Source organism: Cyprinus carpio, chromosome B24 (genome assembly GCF_018340385.1).
Source record: "Cyprinus carpio isolate SPL01 chromosome B24, ASM1834038v1, whole genome shotgun sequence".
NCBI lineage: Eukaryota > Metazoa > Chordata > Actinopteri > Cypriniformes > Cyprinidae > Cyprinus > Cyprinus carpio.
This window is the reverse complement of record NC_056620.1, coordinates 9,115,413-9,140,275: the sequence shown is the minus strand read 5'-3', so window position 1 is coordinate 9,140,275 and position 24,863 is coordinate 9,115,413. Positions and strand designations below refer to the sequence as shown.

At 35.8% G+C, this 24,863-nt stretch overlaps 1 protein-coding gene across 1 annotated transcript; it reads right to left on the bottom strand.

The window, feature by feature from the left end:
* Positions 1 to 232: 232 nt before the first annotated feature.
* On the bottom strand, positions 233 to 24,863 carry LOC109049362 (vacuolar protein sorting-associated protein 41 homolog). The gene is given in 30 exon segments (XM_042751807.1): positions 233 to 489; positions 775 to 854; positions 4,227 to 4,271; positions 4,390 to 4,489; positions 4,602 to 4,738; positions 4,831 to 4,971; positions 5,112 to 5,166; positions 7,437 to 7,574; positions 7,677 to 7,727; positions 7,813 to 7,854; positions 8,065 to 8,209; positions 8,294 to 8,421; positions 8,523 to 8,615; positions 9,714 to 9,795; positions 9,901 to 9,962; positions 10,065 to 10,121; positions 10,203 to 10,318; positions 10,460 to 10,589; positions 10,696 to 10,793; positions 10,969 to 11,035; positions 11,580 to 11,726; positions 11,806 to 11,925; positions 14,750 to 14,773; positions 14,775 to 14,819; positions 15,270 to 15,332; positions 17,725 to 17,799; positions 17,892 to 17,969; positions 20,070 to 20,177; positions 24,244 to 24,282; positions 24,678 to 24,863. Coding segments are annotated over 30 exon segments (2,568 nt in total). The 5' UTR covers positions 24,699 to 24,863; the 3' UTR covers positions 233 to 408.

Below are 24,863 nucleotides of genomic sequence, written 5' to 3'. Positions count from 1 at the left end.
TTTTTTTTTTTTTTTGCGGTATATAACTTATCGGTAAAGTTTAGGCGTACAAAAACTGATACATTTTGCATTCATCTGAATGACACTGAAACATTTTCCTGATGGTGTCTGTTCATGCAAACCTTTCAAACGTATAGCAATTAGTCATCAACATTTTCTTAATGAAAAGAAAGATTTGAGGAAAAAAAGTGACGATGCACTATGTTTTGTTTGGAACATTGTGGCAAAAGACTTCAACAGATTATACGAGTGCTTTATTGGTGCTTTTATGAAAGAAAATCTAGCAATCACAAGCTTGCATTAATAAATACTGTTACTAAAGGAAAGATTATTTTATGATTCATTTTTAACAGGTTCTGATGAGTGAGTGGTAATTATTGATAACTGTTATTCTATTAGTAGGAATGATTATTTCTTCATCTCCAGTATGCCACTGCCTGGTCCTCTCCGCTTTGCACTGCAGATGTTACAATACTGTATTCCTGGGACCTGCCAAAGGACATAAAATGCAAACAATTAATAGTGCAAAAGCAAAATAAACATTTCTCATTTTCTAAGATAGATAGGGTCAAATGTGAAGTGTGTCATTTCTGCATCTCCAGCATTAATAAATACCATTGGTTGAGCAATTAGAATGCTAGCAAAATGTTTGGATAGTAGAACTTATCTTAGAAATACAAAATACAGTCGTCTTGTTTTTGCATATTAAGGTGGATTACAAAAAATACTTCACCTTTAAAAAGCATTTATATGTAAAGATTAAAGAAGACTTACGTTCCCAGGGGACGGCAGACACTCCTTGTGGAACATGTGCCTGCAGTGAAACACCACCACACCGAATGCCTGAGCCGTGTCTTAGAGTGTGAATTCAAGGAAAATAAGAATTAAAATAATGATTGGGTGACAGCACTTATTTTCCTGTTTATAGTGTATATATGGTGCACGTTATCCATTTAAAAATTCTCTTACACACACACACACACATATATATATATATATATGTGCATCTCAGAAAATTAGAATAGAATAGAAATTTTTTTTTTTTTTTTTTGGTTATTTCAAAAAGTGAAACTCATATATTCTAGATTCATTACATGTACGTGTAACTGTTGCGGTGTTCATTCACATTGTTTCTAGATTATTGTGTAGAGCGATCAGATGCATTTTAAATAAAAGCTAAAAGCTTCATTGGCCAAAAAAAAAAAACTTTTCACAAAAAAACAAATTTAGCTTTTTTTGGACCCTGACACAAAATGACCAGCTAACATTAACTGACTTATCATATCAGCAGCACTTGTGAAAGTGTGAATGAGTACTAGTCAGGTGAAATCACTATCATTCTAATTAGATTGTAAGAGCAGACTGATTGCTATAAAAGGAGGGAAGAAGCACTTCCAATCATGGTGTTCTTGTTAGCAATAGTTACCTCCAAAGAAACACGTGCAGCCATCATTGCTTTGCATCAAAATGGCCTCAAATGCAAGGAAATTGCTACAAAGAATATTGCACCTGAAAGAAACCGGAAGTTCAAGAACTTCAAGGAAAAAGGTCTGACTGAAGTGAAGAAGTCTTCAGGACGTCCCAGAGTGTCCATCAAGTGCCAGGAATGTCTCCTCCTGAGGAGTCATCTACGGAATGGTGTCACCACCAGTGCAGAGCTTGCTCAGGAATGGCAGCAGGTTGGTGTGAGAGCATCTGCACACACAGTGAGGCCAAGACATTTGGACATTTGGCCTGGTGTCAAGAAGGGCAGCAAAGAAGCCACTTCTCCAAGAAAAACATCAAGGACAGACTGACTTTCTGCAGGAAGTACAAGGATCGGACAGCATAAGAATGGTGCAAAGATATTTCTCTGATGAAGCTCCCTTCCGACTGTTTGGGACATCTGTAAAATCGATTGTTAAGAGATGAAAAGGTGAACGCTACCATGAGTCCTTTGTGCCAACAGTGAAGCAATTCTGAGGCCATCCATGTGTGGGGTTGCTTTTCAACCAAGAGATTGGGCTCTCTCATAATTCTGCCCCAAAACACTGCCATGAATGAAGAATGGCACCAAAACGTCCTGCAAGAGTGACGACTTCCAACGATCCATGGGCAATTTGGTGATCCGTGCATTTTCCATTTTGATGGAGCACCATGTCACAAAGCAAGAGTGATGAAGAAGAGGCTCGAAGATCATTACATTTGAAATTCTGGATCCATGGCCAGGCAACTCCCCGGATCTCAATCCCATAGAGAATCTGCGGTCAGTCCTCACAAGGCGAGTGGACAAACAGCCTTTACAGATTATGATATGCTTATCACTGTTTTTCAGTATATAATAGAAATGTGGAAAAAATATCTACAAATACTGAAGCAGCAAACTTTGCAAAACACAAAATTTAAGTCATTGCCAAAACTTTTGGCCATCACTGTAAGGTAAAATATTTCAAAAGTTTCTCTGTTTTAATTTTGATGATTAGAGCTTACAGCTCATGAAAGTCAAAAATCCAGTATCACAAAATATTTACATTTGAGTTTCCTTAAATGACCAACCCTACAGTATAAATTCTGTCTATCTCTTGTTCTTTGAAACCACAATAATGGGGAAGACTGCAGACTTGGCAATGGTCCAGAAGGCAATCAGTGACACCTTCCACAAAGAGGGGAAGTCACAGAAGGTCATTACTGAAAGGGGTGGCTATTCACAGAGTGCTGTATCAAAGCATATTAAATGCAAAGTTGATTGGAAGGAAGAAATTGGGTAGGAAAAGGTGCACAAGCAACAGGGATGACCGCAAGCTTGAGAATACTGTCAAGCAAAGCAGATTCAAACACTTGGGAGAGCTTCACAAGTAGTGGACTGAGTCAGTGCATCAAGAGTCACCATGCTCAGACGTCTTCAGGAAAAGGGCTACCAAGCCATTTCTGAAACAGAAACAACATCAGAAGCATCTCACCTGGGGTAAGGAAAAAAGAACTGGACCGTTGCTCAGTGGTCCAAAGTCCTCTTTTCAGATAAAAGTAAATTTTGCATTTCATTTGGAAATCAAGGTCTGGAGTCTGGAGGAAGACTGGAGAGGCACAGAATCCAAGTCAAGTGTGAAGTCAGTGATGATTTGGGGTGCTGATCGCTTCCATGCCACACCTAACTGATGATGTAATTTGTGGTAAAGAAGCCCCAACCAAGTATTGAGTGCATAAATTAAGTCAAGTCAAGTCAAGTCATCTTTATTTATATAGCGCTTTAAACAAAAAAGATTGCGTCAAAGCAACTGAACAACATTAATTAGGAAAACAGTGTCAATAATGCAAAATGACAGTTAAAGGCAGTTCATCATTGAATTCAGCGATGTCATCATGCAGCTCAGTTCAGTTTAAATAGTATCTGTGCAATAATTTGCAATCAAGTCAACGATATCGCTGTAAATGAAGTGTCCCCAACTAAGCAAGTCAGAGGCGACAGCGGCAAGGAACCAAAACTCCATCGGTGAGAGAATGGAGAAAAAAACCTTGGGAGAAACCAGGCTCAGTTGGGGGGCCAGTTCTCCTCTGACCAGACGAAACCAGCAGTTCAATTCCAGGCTGCAGCAAAGTCAGATTGTGCAGAAGAATCATCTGTTTCCTGTGGTCTTGTCCCGGTGGTCGTCTGAAACAAGGTCTTTACAGGGGATCTGTCTCTGGGGCTCTAGTCCTGGTCTCCGCTTTAACAAATTAACAAACTTTAAAGAACTTGAATTTTTCACTTTTGCAAATCTTAGGAAATATTCTAATATTTTTAGATACTGGATTTTTGACTTTCATGAGCTGTAAGCTCTAATCATTAAAATCAAAACAAAAAAACTTGAAATGTTTAACTTTAATGAATCTAGAATATATGAAAATTTCACTTTTTAAAATGTTACAAAAAAAAGAACTTTTTCACAATTTTTTTTTTTTTATATGCACCTGTGTGTGTGTGTGTGTGTGTGTGTGTGTGTGTATATAGTATATATATATATATATATATATATATATATATATATATATATATATATATATATATATGTATATGTGTATATACACTCAAACACACAATTTATATAATAGTATAGTTATTTAATATGCATTTACCGGTATTTTCAAGAAATAGATTTATATTTTTTTTCTATATTGTATTTTATTTCTTTTATATTTCTCCATATAGTTCATGTGTGGCTATGTGTTTATGTATACAAATGGATGCATTAAAAGTAATAAAGGTGTACCTGATGGTAAAATAGGAGTGTGGCAGGATTCACAGATGTTTTCTTCTATGAGAAATAAAAGCAAGAGAATTCTGTAGCATTTCTAGTGAACAAAAGAGCTGCTGATTTTCCCGATATTTATTCATTTTGTCCTAGATGACAGGAAGACGAAACATTTGTTTACCATCCACCCGCACTCCTCTCTTCTGTGTCCTGTGCATCCTCTGTAGAAGAGACAGTGAGTCTGCCACCAGGATCTTCTTACAGCCCTCTCTCAGTAAGATCTACAGGACAAACATCAAGATGTTCTGAACACTTCCCAAGAACACAAAATGGTCAAGCAGATCTAGTTCTCTAGACTGAATGGAATGCTGGTTTAACCGACAGTGATCACACCTGTAGATTGTAGTCCTGTAGAATCTTAACCAGTGAGTCTCTAAGGTTAGGGATCTCCATCCCTTCTTTAATGCGGTGAATGAGCAGGATGGGGTCCACATGGGTTCCAATGTTATTCAAGAGGCCTGTGATAAACGCTAGAGTGAAGAATACAAACAAGAAGCATTACTAATATTGTAAGTTACAAATTTTTAAGCACAAATAGCTGCTGTAGAGTCAGGCCTCATACGTGGTTTGTCTATAGAGTAAGAGATGAGATCGTCCCAGAGTTCTCTGTCATCCTGCTCTTTAGCAAACTCAATGGCCTTGTCCACATCCGCCAGCTCCTCCATGATCATTTGCAGGGCACGTCTGCAGTTTCCCATACGACCTGACAGAAAAAAATAAATAAATAAATAAAACATACATCAGAAGCTCCTCTGCTGCACTGGATCAATTACTGTGTAAAGAACTATAACATGCATTCAATTTTGATGACAGAAATGCACAGATCAATGATTCAGAACTCACTGAGCAGGAAGACTGTCTCTTCTACAAAGTGCCTCTGCTGACAGATTTCCAAAGCCTGAAAGACACAAAGCAAATGTTCAAAATCTGTATTCAATTTTTTCACATTTTGTTTTGTTGCTGCCTTATATTAAACTGCTTTAAAAAAAAAAAAAATCCCACATCAATCTACACTATATACACCATAATGGTAAAGCAAAATTTTTATTAAAAATAAAAAACTTAAATGATTTCATTGCATAAGTATTCATACCCTTATCTGGGAGAGTTGAAATTTAGCTCAGAAGTGTTCATATTGCTTGTAAATGTTACTACACCGAGTGTAGTTAAACTGTAGCAAATTCAATTGAATGGATATGATTTTGAAAGGCACACACTTCTTTATAAAAGGTCTAACAGCTGAAAACACATATCAGAGCAAAAACCAAGCCCTGAGAGGTCAAAAGAACTTCCTGTAGAACTCAGAAACAGGTTTGCATCAAGCCAAAAATCTGGGGAAGAGTTCAGAAATCTGGGGAAGAGTTACCCTTAATGGAAGAAGTTTGAAACAACCAGGACTCTTCCTAGAGCTGGCCTCCTGGCCAAACTGAGCAACTGATGGAGAAGGGCTTTGGTTAGACTGGTGACCAAGAACCTGATGGTCACTCTAGTTGAGCTCCATGATCATATGTGGAGACAGGAGAAACCTACAGAAGGACAAACATCACTGCAACACTCCACCAATCTGGGCTTTATGGCAGTGTGGCCAAACTCAATCCTCTCTTCAGTTAAGACATATGAAAACACACTTGGAATTAACAAAAAAAAAAGCACCTAAAGCACCCTTAGTCTCTGAGAAACAAGATTCTCTGGTCTGATGAACCTCAATTCTAAGCGTCATGTTTGAAGGAAACCAGCTCTGCTCATCACCTGGACAGTACCATCCCAAAAGTAAAGTGTGCTGGTAGCAGCCTCATGCAGTGGGGCTGTTTTTCAGCAGCAGGGACTGAGGGACTCGTCAGATTAGAAGAAACGCTCAATGCACCAAAATATTGAGATAGCCTTAATGAAAACCCAGACCAGAACATTCAGAATCTCAGACTGGGCCTTCCAACAGGACAATGACCCTAAGCACACAGCAAGAGTGGCTTATAGACAACTCTGAGAATGTCCTCGAGTGGCCTAGCCACAGCCTGAGCTTGAACGCAATCAAATATTTCTGGAGAAACCTGAAAATGTGCATCTGCCCCCATCCAAACTGACAGAGCTTGAGAGGTGAAGAGGCGAAGAGAAGCATGGCAGATAATTGCCAAATGCTGATGAGCAAAGCTTGTTGCATCAAACAAAAAAAAACTTAAGACTGTAAAGGTGCTTCAGCAAAATATTTAATTAAGGGTATGAATACTTATTTCAATGTACGTGAAATGCACTACAACTACTACAATGTAATTATATTTTTAATAAATAAAGTTGTGACAATTATGTTTTTGCTTTGTCATTATGTTGTATGGAGTGTTGATTGATGCAGAAAAAAAAAGTAATTTAAAGCAGTTTAACATAAGGCTGCAAAATAAAAATAAAAATGTAGGGGTATGAATACTTTTGCAAGGCACTCTATCACCTTAACATAAATAGGTTCTTTTCATTGCCATCTAAGTGAATTAACTGGACATGATAAAAATGGGCCTGGGCCTGATAAAAATGCTCATTTTAGAAGAAAATTTCAAATGGCACTTAGAGGCTTTTGAATCTAAATTCTTCATATATATATAATTTTGTACAAAAGTTTATCAAATTCAAAGTTTGGGATCAGTCCATTTTTTTAAATGGTTTTTCTTATGCTCACTAGGCTGCATTTATTTGATCAAAATACAGTAAAAACTGTAATATTGTGAAATATTATTACAAATTAAAATAACTGTTTTATAATTTAATATATTTTAAAATGTAATTTATTCCTGTGACTGCAAACCTGAATGTTCAGCAGCCATTACTCCAGTCTTCAGTGTCACACGATCCTCCAGAAATCATTCTAATATACTGATTTGCTCAACATTTCTTATTCTCAATGCTGAAAAAAGTTCTTGCTTTACTATTTTTGTGGAAACCATATTTTCTCAGGATTATGTGATGACAGAATGCTCAAAAGAACAGCATTTATTTGAAATTGAAATTGAATGTAACATTATGTCTTTACTGTCACTTTTGATCAATTTAATGCACCTTCAAAAAATCTTACTGAGCCCAAAATTTAGAAAACAGTCATGTATGATGATTAAGTCTTAACTTAAAAACATGTACCCCATTAATGTGTTATTTCCCGTTTAGTGACACAAATGTTATAGAAACCTTCTCTAGTGGGCAGTGCATGCTCTCTCTGAGGAAGGGCAGTAGGTTGGGTCGGTCATACTCGGCATACAAACTGATCTGCCTCTCATGGTACTTCTGCCCCTTATGATGGTCCCGCTTAAACAGCTTATGCAAATACTGAGGAGAAACAGGCAAAAAGGAAGAAACACATCCAATGTTAACTACAACTGGACCCCTCAGTCACATCTGCATGATTTAAACAGCTCTTATTCAACATACCACATGTAACAGCTCAGGTCTGTCTTTTAATTCCTCCACCACTTTGTCCATCTGCGGGAGAGAATCACACAGATGTTCATCTGTACAGAGTTAGAAGGGTTTTATCAGAAGACGGAGGCCACTGCATTGAACTCACCGATATTTTATCATCATTATCCAGCAGCATGTCAACAGCTTTCTAAAAAAAAGAGAGAACAAAGAGGCGGACATATCCTTCAGACACATCTCTCTGACTATAAATCACATTGTTCCAAAGTCATCTATAATATATATCATCAGCAAAACAATCCATAACTTCCTGAACTTATGCACTTGACAAGTTCCGTGCATTAAATTCTAAAACAAATGTCCTCACAGTAAGGCCAAAGAAATAAAATAGCTGTTTTACCTCTTTGTCGAAATCCATGAGTAGGACAATCTTGTCTTTGATGGCGGAGAATAGGTTGTGTTTGTGAATGAGTTGGTAAACATCTTTGTGTCTCAGTTTCAGGTAGATCTCCAGAGCACGATCATAACGCTGATCATATGTGTAGCTGCACACACACATATAAGAGCAGTCTAACTTGTGCAGAGCTGCTTTTAAAATTATTTTACAAGCTTTGGCAGCATTCACTCACAGTTCGGCCAGTGTGGTGAGAAGCATGCTGTTGGTGGGGTCCTTCTTCAGGTGTTCATTCACTGCCTGAACTATAGCCATGTTGTTATACAGCTCTCCCGGCCACTCACGAATCAGTGTGGCAAAGCCCTGTGTGAAGAACAACAAAAGGATTTTCCTTCTTCTGTAAAGTGTGTTGTTGTAATAGGTTACCATCTTGTACATACAATTGTTTAATGGAAAACACATACCTCATAGTCAGTCTTGAGGAACTCATGAAGTATCATCTCATAAATTGCTGGTCGAAGACGAAGGTCTCCTCTTGGTAAGTATTGACTGATGGCCTGGGAGGAAGTAGAATGGAGTGGGTAGTTAACAAACAGCATGTGTGCATTGCAAAAATTAAAGATTTTAGGTTAAACTGATATTTTTGATTAATTATTATTTCTTTAACATTTTCAAATATTTGTGACCGTGGACCACAAACCAGTCTTAAGTCGCACGGGTATATTTGTAGCAATAGCCAACAATACATTGCATGGGTCAAAATAATCATTATAATAATAAATAATAATTCTTTTGTGCCAAAAATCATTAGGATATTAAGTAAAGATCATGTTTCATGAAGATATTTTGTAAATTTCCTACCGTAAATATGTCAAAACTATGGACTTCATTTGGACAATTTTAAAGGCAATTTTCTCAATATTTTGATGTTTTTGCACCCTCAGATTCCAGATTCACAAATAGTTAAGACGATATTGTTGTCCAACAAACCATACATCAATGGAAAGCTTATTTATTCAGCTTTCAGATGATGTATAAATCTCAGTTTCAACTAATTTACCCTTATGGGGACTGGTTATATATATATATATATATATATATATATATATATATATATATTATATATATATATATATATATATATATATATATATATATATATATATATATATATATATATATATAAATGTAACTTATTTCTCACAACTCAAAAGTGTTCATTAATAATAATAAAAGTGTGATGTTATTAATACATTATCACAATATCACAATTTATCATAATAAAACACTAAAATTCTTGACAAAAAGTAAAAAAAATGACATGATATTTTATCATTGCTCAATACAAAGTTTTAATATATTATTCATATATTTCATATATTCTATATAAAACATTTTGTTAATTAATAAAATAATTGTATTATTAATAAAAACATTTTATTAATTTTACAGAACTTTGTATAAAACATAATAAATTATAACGATGACAACAACAATAGTAACATCACACTGGCTTATTACTATTATCAATAACAATTATTCTTAATAATAATAACAACAATAAGTATCCTCATTAATATTATGCTACTATTTACTATTAAATACAGGGTGGCAAATTATTATTATTTTAAAAAATACAAATTCTGCAAACTTACTTTCAACTGTCCAATGGTTTTAAACCTGTACACTTCATTCTCCCAGAGATCCATGTTCTTTCCTAGCACTTTTTGACACTTTCTGGCATTAAGGAAAACAGAGAGAAAAATGGGGCATATATTAAGGCATCCATTCATATTTTAAATGGTTAACAGGTCAATAAATCAGAAGGTTGACATCCTGTACCTGGCAGCTGCATCATAATCTCCTCTCTCCACCAGATGATTGATGTACGCCATTCCAATTTTCTATTCACAGAGCACAGACAGGAAGCAGCCACACAGTGAATCCAGGTTATTATCTAAGACTAGCTTTCTGTGCATTAAATCACATCATTCATTTGTTTTCACCTGTACATCATGCCGTTTAATGTTTCTGAAGCTGATCTCTGCAGCCATCAGTGCTTCCTGTGACAAAAATCCAAATCATTAAGTACAGCTCACATTTTTCAATGTTATAAATGCTTCCTTGCACTGCTAAACACTTACTTCATATTTCTTCTTCTCCAGAAGCCAGTCGATGTGGTCATCCTGGTCTCTTTCTTTAGCCACTACAATGTCTTTAGGGCTGATGATGTAGAATAGAGACTCTCCCTCAGAGTGTTCTGGAATGACAACACAGATGTTTCAATGATTTAAAATGATTACGATATCAACAAAATGGGAATTTAACTGATTAAACTCTGGTTTTTGGGCGATTTGTGTAGCTCTGCATTATTATGGTATTTATTCTGTCTTCATCATACCGAGCCGGTAGTCCCTGCACTGGTTCTCCTGGAAGTTGCGTACAGTGAGAGCGTCTGATGAGATCTCCTCACAGCCCTCGGGTAACGACTGGATGATGTCTAAACGAGGCCGTGTTCTGAACTCCTCCTCCTGTGGCAAACAGAGTTATGTTTATTAATAAGTACATTTGATGCTCAAAGCAATACAAAACAAAATGTTTCTAATAAGATACTTTGTTGAGATTGTGTTATACTACCATGTGCTCAGAGCTGTCCTTGACATAGTACAGAGTGACTAGCTGATCTGCCAAAGGCGCCAGTCCACTAATGAAGAACTCGGTCTCGAATGCTGACACTGAAAGAAATCAGCAAATTCTTTCAAAAAATGTACATTAAAAAAAGTTATGCTTTGTACATCTTAAGAGATAATAAAAGATGAGGTTTTTATTTTTGGGTGAACTGTCCTTTTAAATGTAATTACGTTACATCACATGTTCTTGCTATGTGTCTGACTGTAATTGGTTCAGTACCAATCTCAACGTAGCGACTGGGTAGATCTCTCATTTCTGTCGGGTCACGCTCTTTAACGACACATATCTGAGAAAAACGAATGTACCAAACAACGTTATTCAAATAAGAATACATATGTGACCCTTGACCACAAAACCAGTCTTAAGTAGCACAGGTATATTTGTAGCAATAGGCAAAAATGCATTGTATGGGTCAAAATTACCAATTTGTCTTTTATGTCAAAAGGATATTAAGTAAAGATCATGTTCCATGAAGACACTTTGTAAAATTCCTACCGTAAATATATAAAAACTAATTTTTGATTAGTAATATGCATTGCTAAGAACTTTAAAGTGTTTTTTTTTTTTTTTTTTTTTTTTTTTTTTATATTTTGATTTTTTTGCATCCTCAGATTCCCGATTTTCAAATAGTTGTATCTCGGCCACATAGTGTCCTATCCTAACCATACATCAATGGAAAGCTTATTTATTCAGCTTTCAGATGATATATAAATATCAATTTCGAAAAACGGACTCTTATGACTGGTTTTGTGGTCCTTGGTCACATATTTTTAGAAATGAGCTTCCCTAGTTATTAAAACACTTGATCTGCAGTTGTACTGAACACACACCTTAACAGAAGAGCCCCAGCCGATGATCAGCGTGGTGTTGTCTTTCCAGCACAGACTGCAGGGGTACATATCCGGCCTAAGATTGGTGTTGTCCCGCAACACGTTAGTGATGCGCTGTTTACTGCTGATGTCATAAATTTTCACACCCTTAAACACATCAACTACAGTTTAGATAACATCATTGCATCTTAATTAACATGTCCAGTGTGTCTAAATCTGCATGTACCACATTGTTTGCCCAGGCAATGAGATTGGCTCTCCATTTCACATTGGTGATGTTTCCCTCTCCTTCATGTAGAACAGAGGTCTTCCACCGGTTCAGCCAGTTTCTCTCATAAAGCAAAAGCTATAGGACATATTTCATTAATTTAACATTAGTGAGCATTTGCTGACAGAGGTTCAACAACACAAAACAGCAAAGGCCACAGTCTTTGCATTACAACACCAGAGGGCAGTAGAATACAGAGCATAAATAGTCTCTTCACCACGGCTATATTTATTTGGGTAAAACCCATTAAAATGATGACAATTTAAAATAGCTGTTATTACTATGATGATTACTAATATGATTACTCAAGTCTTACATCTATTGTTACAGGATCTATAGAATGCTGATTTGGTGTGCAAAAAAATATTTGATGATGATTACAAATGTCAAAAACAGTTGTGGTGCTTTAATATTTTTGTGGAAATTGTGATTTTTTTTTTTGATTAAAAAGAAAGTTCAAATAAAACAATGTTTATTTGAAACAGAAGTTGTCTGTAACATTATATGTCTTTTCTCACTTGTCACTTTTGATGAGTTTAATGCACCTTTACTGAATAAAACTATTAATTTCTTTAAAATAAAAGAAAGACAGAAAAAGAATCCTTCTGACCCTAAACCTTTGAATGGTAACATATATTTAAGGTACTAATATGCACCACCTTTTAGGGTTAAATGCAGTACAAAGATACAAAGATTTTTTTGTCTAAAATGGTACGATTATTAGTAGTATTTATTTTTATTTTATTTTTTGCTAATATTGCAGTAAGTATTGGATTGGATCAGTGTGTTCGGTAGATTCATTGGCCTTGTCATGGTGTTTAGGTCACATTCAGGCAGAAATTCAATAAAAGTCATTTTACAAGCAGTATCAAAATACATTTTAGAAAAAGGCAACATTTGGTTCAACCTTTAGATAACTGGACATTTATAAAGTCACTTACGCAGGCAATACAATTGAAAAGCACATGAGAGAAGATGATACTGTATTGACATCTCATGAAGTGACTATAGAAGAGACTCAAACAACAGAATTTCTTCGGTTTACTCTGATAAGTTGGATATTATTTGGCGAAAAACGCCATTTTCTGAGGGGTTCGTGCGATAATAATCACGTGCAGAAAGCGGCGATGCACTTGGTGGATAACCTTGAATCGAAAGTGTCAAAAATGCCACACACAATCACCACACAGCCAACCTGACCTGACTGCAGAGAAACTGACTGAAAGGAAAGACGGTTCAATGTCGCTTCAGTTCTACACTTTTGGCTATGTTAACAGATCACAGCGCAGCAATAGGAGATGACACACCAAGAGCCGAGCAGACGGAATTGAATTGCCTTTGACAAGATGCGTCTTCAGTGGAAGCCGTATTGATTTTCATGGCAGGGCTGCATTATGGGGATCTTAAGCCAGGGAGAATGAAGGAAACAAGCAGAAGCGGGAGGAAAATGCAGAGGACTTGGCCACCGTGGCGCACAATGGACGCCGTTAATTGCTTCTGATAAGCACAATGCAGTAACAGCGTGAAGCCATTTTATGAGAATCAATTGTGGCACAGAGGATAAAAATCTATGATTTACAGAAATTGAGAAGACTCTATTTGAGTGGTTCAAGATTTGTATGTCTCAAAAAAATCTCTAACAGTTCACTTTACAAAGAACCAGTGGCATTTATTCAAATTCACTTCACAATTGAAGTCTTTTTCCCACAACAAAATTTCTGATCAGTGCATGCAAACAGATCAACTTCTTCTGAGTGCTTTCAGGACAGACACAAAGCCTGGAGAGTAAGAGTCTGGAATGTATCAGACTGTAGCATCTTCAGTTGGTAACATTGTGTCCCTTGAAAAATGAGCGTATTTGTTTAGTCCATAAGCCAAAGAGTGTTCTACATGTTGCAAACACTATGGCACTCTACGTAATGACAGTTATTTATTGCGCAAGAAGAGACAACATCTCTCTAGTGAACAACACTTTGGAGAAAATGGACCACTCTCTCTCTCCCTGATGTTGACCCCAGTCTAAGGCCAAGACGGTAAGAGCGTTTCATGCCAAACAGCTTCAGTTTGAGTAACCACTATACACGGCACTCAACTTGACAAAAAAATGATTCCATTCAAATAATTTAGCTTAACCCTCAGTGTTGAAACCTCAAGAGCATCAACTGATGGAGACCACAAAATATATGTTTAGACCTCAGGTATGAATGCGGCTTTTGTTTTTATTTTAAGGCATTCAAACCACATTAACAGAGACAATTCCTTTTTGAAAATGCAATAGTTGATGAATGTTTTTTTTTTTTTTTTTAATAAATGATTCTTATATTTATGCAAGAAGCCTGCAACCAATCTTAAAGCTTAGGGTTGTTAAGATTTTATGTTTTTAAGAGAAATCTCGCCAAGGCTGCATTTATTTGAGCAAAATACAGTATTTAAAAAAAATAATAATGCAATTTATACTTGTATGTCACATGATGAGAAATCATTATAATATGCTGATTTGCTGTTCAAAAAAGAATTCTAATTAATATTAATGTTGAATTGAAAACTGTTGGGAAGAAAGAGAGAGAATGTAATCAGACAATGATTGTATCTGGATTTGAACCTGCATCTCCCACATGAGCACCAAGGCTCAACATTTCTAGAACACTTGTTCTAACCACTAAACATGGGATTGGGACCCAATGCAGACCTGATATCAGCTTTTAGCATCTTCTGAGTGACCTGACTCATCTCAAAATATGAGAGTTGCCAAACAAATGTTTTTTTTTTGCTAAAAGTAGAGAGGAACTAATTGGACAATGAGTGCAATGAGATCTGGAAATAACATAGACAAGTTTTGAAACTGTGCCTTTAACACTAACAGCATGAGTTTATTACCACCAGATTATAAAAAAACACTAACCACATTTCCTCCACCAACAAAAAAACTGTTTATTGTTGGATTTGCTGAACTGAGGGTGTAGCGCTACGACCTGGAATTGAACAAGAGACTTCAGTTCAGTTTACGCCGACACCTGAGTTAATATCAATGTCCAGTCCAGTATTATTAAAGCCATATAGTGCCTCAGAGGGGGTTAGACTACAGCCAGTCTGAAACATGTTCAATAAAGTGCTTTTAAACCCAGGAAAAGTTAAAGGATTGATCCTCACAGTCCAATACACAAAAGTATCGATACAAGAAGATGACAGCACTGGCTCTCTTTAATGTGTGCCATAGGTGACATCACTCATGCTCAACAAACAGGCGGCTCATGCATGATATGAAATGCCCTAGAGAAATCAATTAAGACTAGTAGCAGGCTGAAATTACATTGTTTTCAATGTTTGCTGTGACGGGAAATCGAAATCAAAGGGCTATTTCCCATCAGGCAGCAAAAACACTGCCGGGGGTCCGACGACTTGCATTAACGGCAATAAGTTACCTTGATGGGACAGTCAAAGTTTTCATGGAAGCCCTCCCTAGTGTACAGGCCGAACACTTGCACCTGGAAAAGATGAGAGAGAGAAATGGAGAAAGAGACACAGAGATGTCTTTTTAAGGTAAAATCACTGTGGTCCAGAGATGTGTTCTGCAATAACAGTTGACTTGGGCAAAGCATCAGACCATATCCAGTGGGCTAGTTAACCATCTGCCAGACTCCCAATTAGTGGAAAGGTCAACTCTTTCTGCCCTCGCAGGCCTTTATGCTACTGACTTAATCACTAGCGGTGCTGCAGTCCCCGACGGCTACAAACAAGCGTTAACACAACATTTCACCTACACCTGTCTGTATAAAACAAGAGGAAACTAAAAAATGAGTGCGAGGTCTCAAAAAAAGTACAACTCCATTGAAAAGTAAAGCATCCTCTTGCATTTAAGATGATGGTGGGGGAGGGTAACTACTGACTTCAAATTGTTCATGTTTTTCTGGTCAGGCAACAAGCTTAGCTGTTCTGAAAATCATCTATTTTAAAGTGCAGGTTTCTACTTTTTGGAAGAAAAAAAAAAATCTTAAAACCTCTTAAGAAATGTGTCATGTATTGTATAACATCAATAACAAAGCAGCTGGTAAGTGTAGTTGAGATTAACAGTGAGCAAACAAAGGCCTCCATATTGATTTTAATCAAATAGTTTAACATTTATTAATTAGTAAGTTTAATTATTTAATAGTTTAACATACGTAAAAGTTTGCTATTATTACTTGAATGAATTGTCAATATCACAAGTGACCAGTTCAACAATTATGTAATTTCTGAAATAAAATAAACTCAAGAATACTTTTGATTATACTGATTTTAAATTGTTACATTTAAAAGTAATTGTTAAATTGATTATGTTATGTATAAAGTGCAGATTCTACTTTATGGATAAACCTAATAATGGAAAAAAATAACATTTCAAAAAATCTTACATGTCACATTTTGCCATACAACGGTAGCAACGCATTCGGTAAGTTAGGATTAACAGTGCAGAGAAGCAAACATATATCTATTTTAATAGGTGTAGGTGCGACAAGATCTCGCCTCTGCCATAGGAACAGGGATAGACGTGGTCTATCATGTCACAGATCAGCCTGAGAAAGCCACACAAGGTGCTGATGATTAGCCTCCGTGGACTGATAACAGCCAGCTCATGATCAATGAGTAGATAGATGGAGAGGAGCGATAGAAATCACAGAAGGATCGAGGAAGAGAGGAGTTCTTTTTTTAAACACATTTTAAAATGGACCAAATGCGTTCATGCTGTTTCTGCAGGTGTCAGAGTTGACGGAGCCGGTATTGAGCGGGAAGACAGGCACTGAATCATATCTTGCAAACAGAGAAAGATATGAACACTCAAGTAAACAACTCCTTAGACTCTCATGGGGAAATTCACTAAGAATGAATTGTGCAATGCTGATGGCCTTGTTTATTTGTGCACGCTGTGGATTTTGCACCTGATTCACTAAATAAGCCTGCAAATCAGGAAATGGCATGAACACATCACAATAATTAGTGCTGAATATGTTTTGCATGATTTGCAAATATCCATTTGCAGGGCAGTTATGAGTGCTGGGCTGTGGAAGATGCAGCAGACTACCGCAACCTCACATACTTTGCTGGGACTGAATAAAATCACTCCACCATTGTGATACAGACACCTGAATATGCTCTTTAAAATATCAACAGTTCACTAGTCTTTTTATGTGTGGTCCCTTTAATTATACCTTTTATCATTTTAATGAATTAATTAATTTCTTCAATTTTTTTCAATTGTTTTTATTATTTTTATTTCTTATTTCTTTTATTATGACTACTATTTCTATTCATTTAAAGCACTTTTAATTACCATTCTAATTAAATCTAAATATAGATAAATAAAATATATTTTGGTAACATTTTATTTTAGGGTCTCTTAACTAGTTGTGTATTAGCATGCATATTACTAGAATATTAGCCATTTATTAGTAGTAATTAAGCACATATTAATGCCTTATTCTACATCCCTAATCCTACCCAATAACTAAACTTAACAACTACTTTACTAACTATTAATAAGCAGCAAATTAGGAATTTATTGAGGGAAAAAGTCGTAGAGATTATTTTTTTTGCTTAATTTCCATGATTCTAATTTGGCTGTAACTGGTTGCTGGTTAAGATCATAATAGAGCAGTTTGTTTCTGAGAAACCTCTTTAGACTAGCCGGACACTTAACATGATTTACAGAAGTAGGACTTGTCCATTTTTTTTGCCCTTGGATTTTATAAGAAGGGACAGAATAGTACTAATTGATAAGTCATTGCTCCCAGATTTTAGGAATAAATTAAGGGTTCGGATTTGGACTAAAGATTTATCATAAATGCTAATACTAGAAGTTAAAGAACAATTGGAGCTGAAGTGAATGAAGGGAATTCTCACCTTTCCATCTTCAGAGCAGATGCCAACATGATCGCCACTCTCATCCAAACTGATCTGGTTTATTTTCACTGGACTCTATGAGCATAGACCATGTTAAACCATGTTAAAATCAGCCATAACCTAGCTCAAACATGGACATATCTATAACAATCACATTTCAGGCTTACAATTTCAAACTTCTGTGTAACATTTCCTTGAATATCCAAAAGGTAAACCTTTCCAAAGTGTGTCCCAAGAGCCAGGAACTGAAAGCAACAGGAGACACAAACATGTCAGACACACAAGTCAAAACCACGGGACATCCTACAGTAATACAGAGTTAAAAGCTGTGGAGGAGGTATTAAAAATGAGTTTTACCAGGCATGGCTGTGAGGCCTCAGTGTTTGTGCGTGTTTGTGAGAGTGTGTGTTTGTGTGTGTGGTTTCGGCTGGACCCTTCGAGGGCAAAAAGTGTGAAATTGCTGGAGGACAGGAAAGCCTATTTATCAGAGCGGCCCAGTGTGAAATAGCGTTTTTTTCCCCCGACATATCAAAACGCTTCAACATAATATATGCGCCACAGGTCACACACCAACACTCTGCCTGTCAGACTAATGCAATTACATTTCAGAGTTTAACGTACGAAAACGTTAGCTATTATCTCATGTGAATTGCTGGTATCACCACCAACCAATTCAAAATTTATGTCATTAAAAAACTAAATTAATTAGATAAATTAAACTTTAAGTTTACTTTTTTATTTTTTCCGTTTTAACAGTCTAGGAGTAAATTGTATATGTACAAAGCTCACACACCAAACTTTATCAAATGTTTTTTGAAGGCTGTTTACTCCTAAATAGTGCATGCATTTCCATTTATTTGCAGGCGACATTGTGAAACCAATTTCATAGGGGCCTGGTGAATGAAATTAGTAAATTCCGTGTGCTCCTTTTTATTACATAAATATTAGTTCATATTAAAAGTAGCACTTGATTTTGGATTTTATTAGCAACAGAAGAGCATCTGTTATGCATGTGCTCTGCATTGTGTCACTAAAAGGTTAAACAAAGAAAGTGAAATCAGGCCACATATGAGGACATTCAGTCCAGTCCGACCTCCAACCTTAAATTAGTTTGACACCCCTGCAAATTTGGGTCTATTGCTCTGTCATTTGCAAACTGGTCCAGCTTTACAAAAGCATCCAGACACACACACAGAATGAGTCCAGCTCTGAAACTGAGGTTACCCTGTGTCTAAACACACACACCTGCTTACACGTGCACAGACCTTTCCCTCCCTGTCGCAGCACACCGAGCCGCCCCATGCTTCACTGCAGTCTATAATGAAATGCTTATATTTACAGGCACAGTCGAGCATGTCCAACAGAACCCCCCGCAATCTCCCCAAATAAAATCAGCCAAAACTAAATAAATAAAAGGGGTGGCCTCACCAGCCTCAGTGGCTCTTAAAGGGATTTATCAAAATGGAATTGCTGAAATGAAATTCGGATTCCTGGCACTTAAAATATGAGGCAACATTAGGCAGGTGGGTCGCTGGTGCGAGCGTGTTCTTGTGTGTTGTGGTGGAATGCACATCAGAGCGCATGCATAAAAGACTAAAGGGAAGAGACGGAAAGAGGGAAAGATAGAGATGGACAAAGTGAGAGAAGGTGAGTGAAAGAGTGAAAAAAGGGGGGACTCTCATTGGAAATTCAGCTTTTCAACGTCTCCTCTTCTTGCAAGCTTGCCTTTTTTGGAGAGATGGAAGAGGAGGAAGGGGGGAAGAAGTCCCCAGGGAAAAGCAGGAAAAGAATAAAAATCAATAGCGGTTAATAAAACATCAGGTGAGGAGACATAACTAGGTATGACTATTCCTCCACAGCGTCCGTGCATGAGTGAACCGGCTGCCATGACGATTAACCAGCCCACGTAGAATGTTCCACCAACAAAAATATCAAGCACGGAAAAAAACGGAAAGAAGACAGGCAAAAAAGATATAGAAATCTAAAAGCAGAGGAAATAAACAGGAAATCAGCAAAAGGCTGGTGGCCTGTGAGCGTTTGTGCGTAAGCACTTCTCTAAGAAAAGTACGGTGTGGAGCAGACAAGTCAAAAATATTATATTCAGTACTATAGAACAGTGTAATAATAATAATAAACTGCTCCCAGAAATATCTGCATTTAAGAATTTTAAAAAGATTACAATTAAGTTACAATTAAGTTTGTATTTAAATAATTACAATTTCTGTACAATATTGAATACATCAAAAAAAAAAAGAAAAAAAAAAAAAGAAAAAAACTGTTCTGTATATGCACATTATATCCTACACTATTTTTTCTTAAAAACATGCTAAATAACTTTTAAACACCTTGTCATGCACTGTCATGCAGCTGGCCGCATCCTTCTGCAAGATCTCTGTCACGCCATTGGTCAGCCTTTCGTACTTCAGTTTAGGCTCCTCTTCTGTGTCCTCCTCCTGTACAAAAAACCCCAGACACACCCACTCTTCTTTAGTTAAATAGGCACCAGAATATAATAATTATGACACATAATTAATGTATCTGTTAATAAATATCAATTTAGAATTTTATTCTGTTACTTCACTTATGGTGTAATTCCTTAGTCTTAAAAGAATATGATATCCTGTAATAATTAAGCATGATATAGCAATGTGAATGGGACCCTGTTTCATGCTTTAGTGACGTCAGGGAATCCCAAACCTTTTGGTCAGGAGACCCTTTTTAATCGAAATAATTTCCTTGAAGCATCCCTTGAGATTTATTGAGAGAATATTTCAATTATTCGACAAAATTTGCATGTTCACGGTTCTCGAATTTTGGATAATGGTCACATGCAGGTAGACAAAATAAAATATTTGAAAATATATTTTATTAGTAAGCACTCTACTTTGATTGTTTTTGTAACTATATATTTAAATGTTACATTTATAATGATTTTATTAATCATTAGTTTTCCATCAAGTCCTGCTACACTATGTAACAAAGTTGAGTGTTGCATTTCAAATCTGACCAACTGTAATAACACGTGTGCAGTAAAATATTAATTTATGAAGTTTTCATTTAATACATTATAAATGCATTTTAATGTGGGAGGGACAATGATTTTTTAAAATAAATTTATTCAGCAAGAATGCATTAAATTAATCAAAAGTGACAGTGAAGATTCATTTGAACTTTCTATTTATCAAAGAACCCTAAAAAAGTAGTTCGGTTTCTACAAACAGTCATCAACATTTTTAATAATCAGTATATTAGAATGATTTCAGAAGGAATATGGAGTAATGGCTGTCATCACAAAATAAATTACATTTTAAAATATATTTAATAAATAGAAAACAGCTATTTTAAATTATAATCATATAACTTTTGTAACTCTATTTTAGATTAAATAAATACAGTCTCGCAAGCTTAAGAGACTTCTTTCAAAAACATTAAATAATTTCAACCTCAAACTTTTGAATAGTAGAAGTGTATTTTGGGCCAGAAAATTCCAGTCACTCCAATGCAAATAAATAGCTAGCAGAACTACGAATAAGATAAGATCACAGGCAGGCTGGCGGTTTGGGTAGTGTTTCATTTTATCATACATTTTTTTTCTTCTCGTCACCAACACCTCCATTGTCCATTTCCTGTTGTGTCCAGATGTGAAATTTCTAATGCCTGAGCATTTGTCATGGTCTACAAAGCCATTACAGACAGGGACGGAGAGACAGAGAGAGGCGGGGAAAAAAACCTGGCAAACTTTCTACGGTGGGGAGGGGTGGATAATATCTCTCCTGTTTCATATCCCATAATTTCTTCCTCTTGTTAGTGTTTGCCATCGCCACGCCGATGTGGTGGATGAGTGTTGTGCCTCATTCCCTGCCGCTCCTAATTGGTGCCCTGGGGAGCAGGGGATGAAGGGAAGCCTGTCTTTAATTGCCCCTTTTCTGGAGTGGTGTGACCATCCACAGTCTCCTCTTTCGCTCATCCCTCATTCTGTCTCTGTCTTTCTAGTTACAAACTTTGCTGGAATGCTATAGTGAAGCATTGAGCCTCAAAACCACAGATTAATGTCAAACCCCGCCAGCATCTTTTCTCATTTCCTCACACTGCGTGACATCATGTTTAGAGGCTGTGGCATGTTTTCTTTAAGCCATGAGATGTGCGTTCTTCTTTCATGAGGATAGAAGGGCTTTACGTGGGGTGTCATGAATGCTGTCAAGCTCCAAAAATGTTATACAGTATGAGCTCAGAGGACTCCATCTGAGAGCACATTTCCACACAGCCTTCAACACATCCATGGTCACATCAGGAAGTGTTAGGGAGAGATAGACGAGGGGATAGAGACAGTATGAAGCTTATTTTCAGCATGAAAAAAAAAGGTAATTGAAACATTCTTGCAATTCTTGCAAGGCAGAGTTTAGCCTATATCTCAATCTCAAAATTCTGACTTTTTTTTAATAATTGCAAGATATAAACTAACTTGCAATTCTGAAAAGAAAAGTCCAAATTGTGAGCAAATTTTTTTTTTGTTTTTGTTTTTGTTTTTTGTGGCAGAAACAAGCTCCATTTTCCCTCACAGTTCTTTTCTCCAAATTCTAAGTTTGTCTCACAATTTGTACTTTTCTTCTCAGAATTTCGAATTAATAAAAGTTTATGCATCAACTAAGAAAAAAAGTCGGAACTGCGATATCAAAAAAAAAAAAAAAAAAAAAATCACAAATGTGAGATAAAAAGTTTATAATTCACGTTGGATAAAAGTGTCTGCTAAATTACTATATGTAAATAATAACAATTTCTACTTTTCTTCTTAGAACTGAGTTTATATAGTTTATATCCCATTTATATATCAAGTTAGAATTGCAAAGAAAAAAGAGCCAATTTTGAGATGAAAAATGAACTTGCTAGAGCCACGAAATAAAAAAAATAAAAATAAAAAAGGTAATTGCAACTTTTTATCTCACTTCTGCCTTTTTTTCTTCTTCTTGCAATTCTAAATTTATATTTCACAATTCAGACTTTTCTTATCAGATATGCAGGTTGATGTCTCACACTTGAGAATTAGAAAAGTTTTTTCTTAGAATTCTAAGATTATATCTCAAAATTCTAAGTTTATATCTAGCAATTATGAAAAAATTAAGAATTGTGAGATATAAACCCAGAATTATACGAAAAAAATGAAAATTGTGAGATAAAGTCACATGACCTTTTTTTTTAAACGTCATTCATTCATTCATTCCACAGCAGAAATAAGCTTCCATAAGTCAGAGCTCAACAATTATGAACAAAACAAACTGTGGTTTACAGTGAATCCAAAAGAAAATACAATCATGCTCTCCAAGGTGCCTGGGTGCATACAGAAGACAGTTTGTGGACAGAAGATAGGAGAGATTGCTCCACGGACTGAGATTTCATTTACGAGGAGGGCAAGGCTGTTGTTTCCTTCTTTCTGTTTTCATTTTGAATTGAGGACTAGAATGTCTACTTGACATTTCATTCACTGTATCACATAAAGACAAACTCTATCCTTTTTTCAAAAGTCTCTTCTTGAAACAGCACTCAAGAAAACGGACACAATGTAATATGACCTTTTACAATGGCACTGTACACAGAATATGTTACAGCCAAGTTATACAGCTCTGCTCATAAGTTTACATACCCCTTGCAGATAGCAAGATAATAATTCCAACAAAATAAAGAGGGATCATAAAAACTGAAAATAAGATTTTACATTAAGTACACATCTGACCTGATGGATTTTTCTGAAGAAGAGTGCGATAGTTTAACTGCTCAGGGCAAACAAGTCACTGATCATCCAGGTAACAACACACAGTATTAAGATTTAAGGGTATGTAAACTTTTGAGCTGCTTAATTTGTGTTTATCCAGTTATTATTTTGGTCTTGTGACTATGTAAACATTCATTATGTGTGAAACTGTGTGTTCAGGACATTACTATATAAAAGTTAACATGCATTTTTTATGATTCATCTTTTTTTTTTTAAAACAATTAACATCTTGCATATTCTACAAACCAAGGTATGTAAACTTATGAGCAAAACTGTATTTAAGATATAGGATTCTTATATTATCATGTGACATAACAAACGGTGACAACTCTAATATCAAATGCTTTACTGTGAATGTCTTATTACATGTCTGTGCACCCCTGAAAAGCATTGGGACACGGTATGCACATAATAAAAATAAATGGAATATGCAAGGTTTTCTCAAAGCTTACTTTACATACATTTTTATTTTAACTATCAGAGTAACCAGAGAAAGCAGTTCAAAACATTTTAGCTATGAACATTTTCCACTAACGTTTGACCAGCAAAATTGTCTTATAACCATAATTTGAAACATAATTTTATTATTCAAAACTTAAAAAAAGTATTTTAAGTGTTTTGCTTTAAAAGTAAGCTTGTGGACACATTCTTTCAAATAAATGCCACTTACAGTTAATATTTTGATACCAAATGCATTATTTCAAAATCACAGTCGATTCTGCTTCAATAAAATGAACAGTTCTTGATTTTACCTCTGACTCATCTGTGGATTCTTCACTTAAGTTTCTTCCCTGGAAAGAAAAAAAAAAATGTTTAAAAAAGAAAAAGCAATGCATTAATGATTATAAATCATATAAAATGAAAAAACTATGAACAAGGCATATTATTTCTTAAACTCCTTTCAAATATATATGCAATGGCAAAGCACTGTTCTACACCCAATATTAAAAATGTAATTATGTAGATGTTAGCAAGACTAATAACATTGGCAGTGTTATTAGCAAGTGTTAAACTATCGAGTGAGCTTGATAGCTTCAATGACACGACTTATAATAGTTCCTTTAAAATATAATTTACAACTGCAACCTCGAATAGCCAGCACGCATTAAAAATTAAACATACAGAAACGTGTATCATCACAGGCTTCTGTCATTTGAGAGAATGTTTTCTTCCTTCAGAACCCTACCTGCTCCTCCACTTCCGCCATGATAGAAGCTCCAGATGTGGGATAATAAAGCAGATTTATTCGTAGTCTACTAATTTAGGGTCTATCAACAACGTTATGTACACTTAAATCAGTTATTTTGCACAAATAAACCAAGCAGCTAGTCATGCGACACTCATTATTATGGGTACTGTGTCACATGACAAA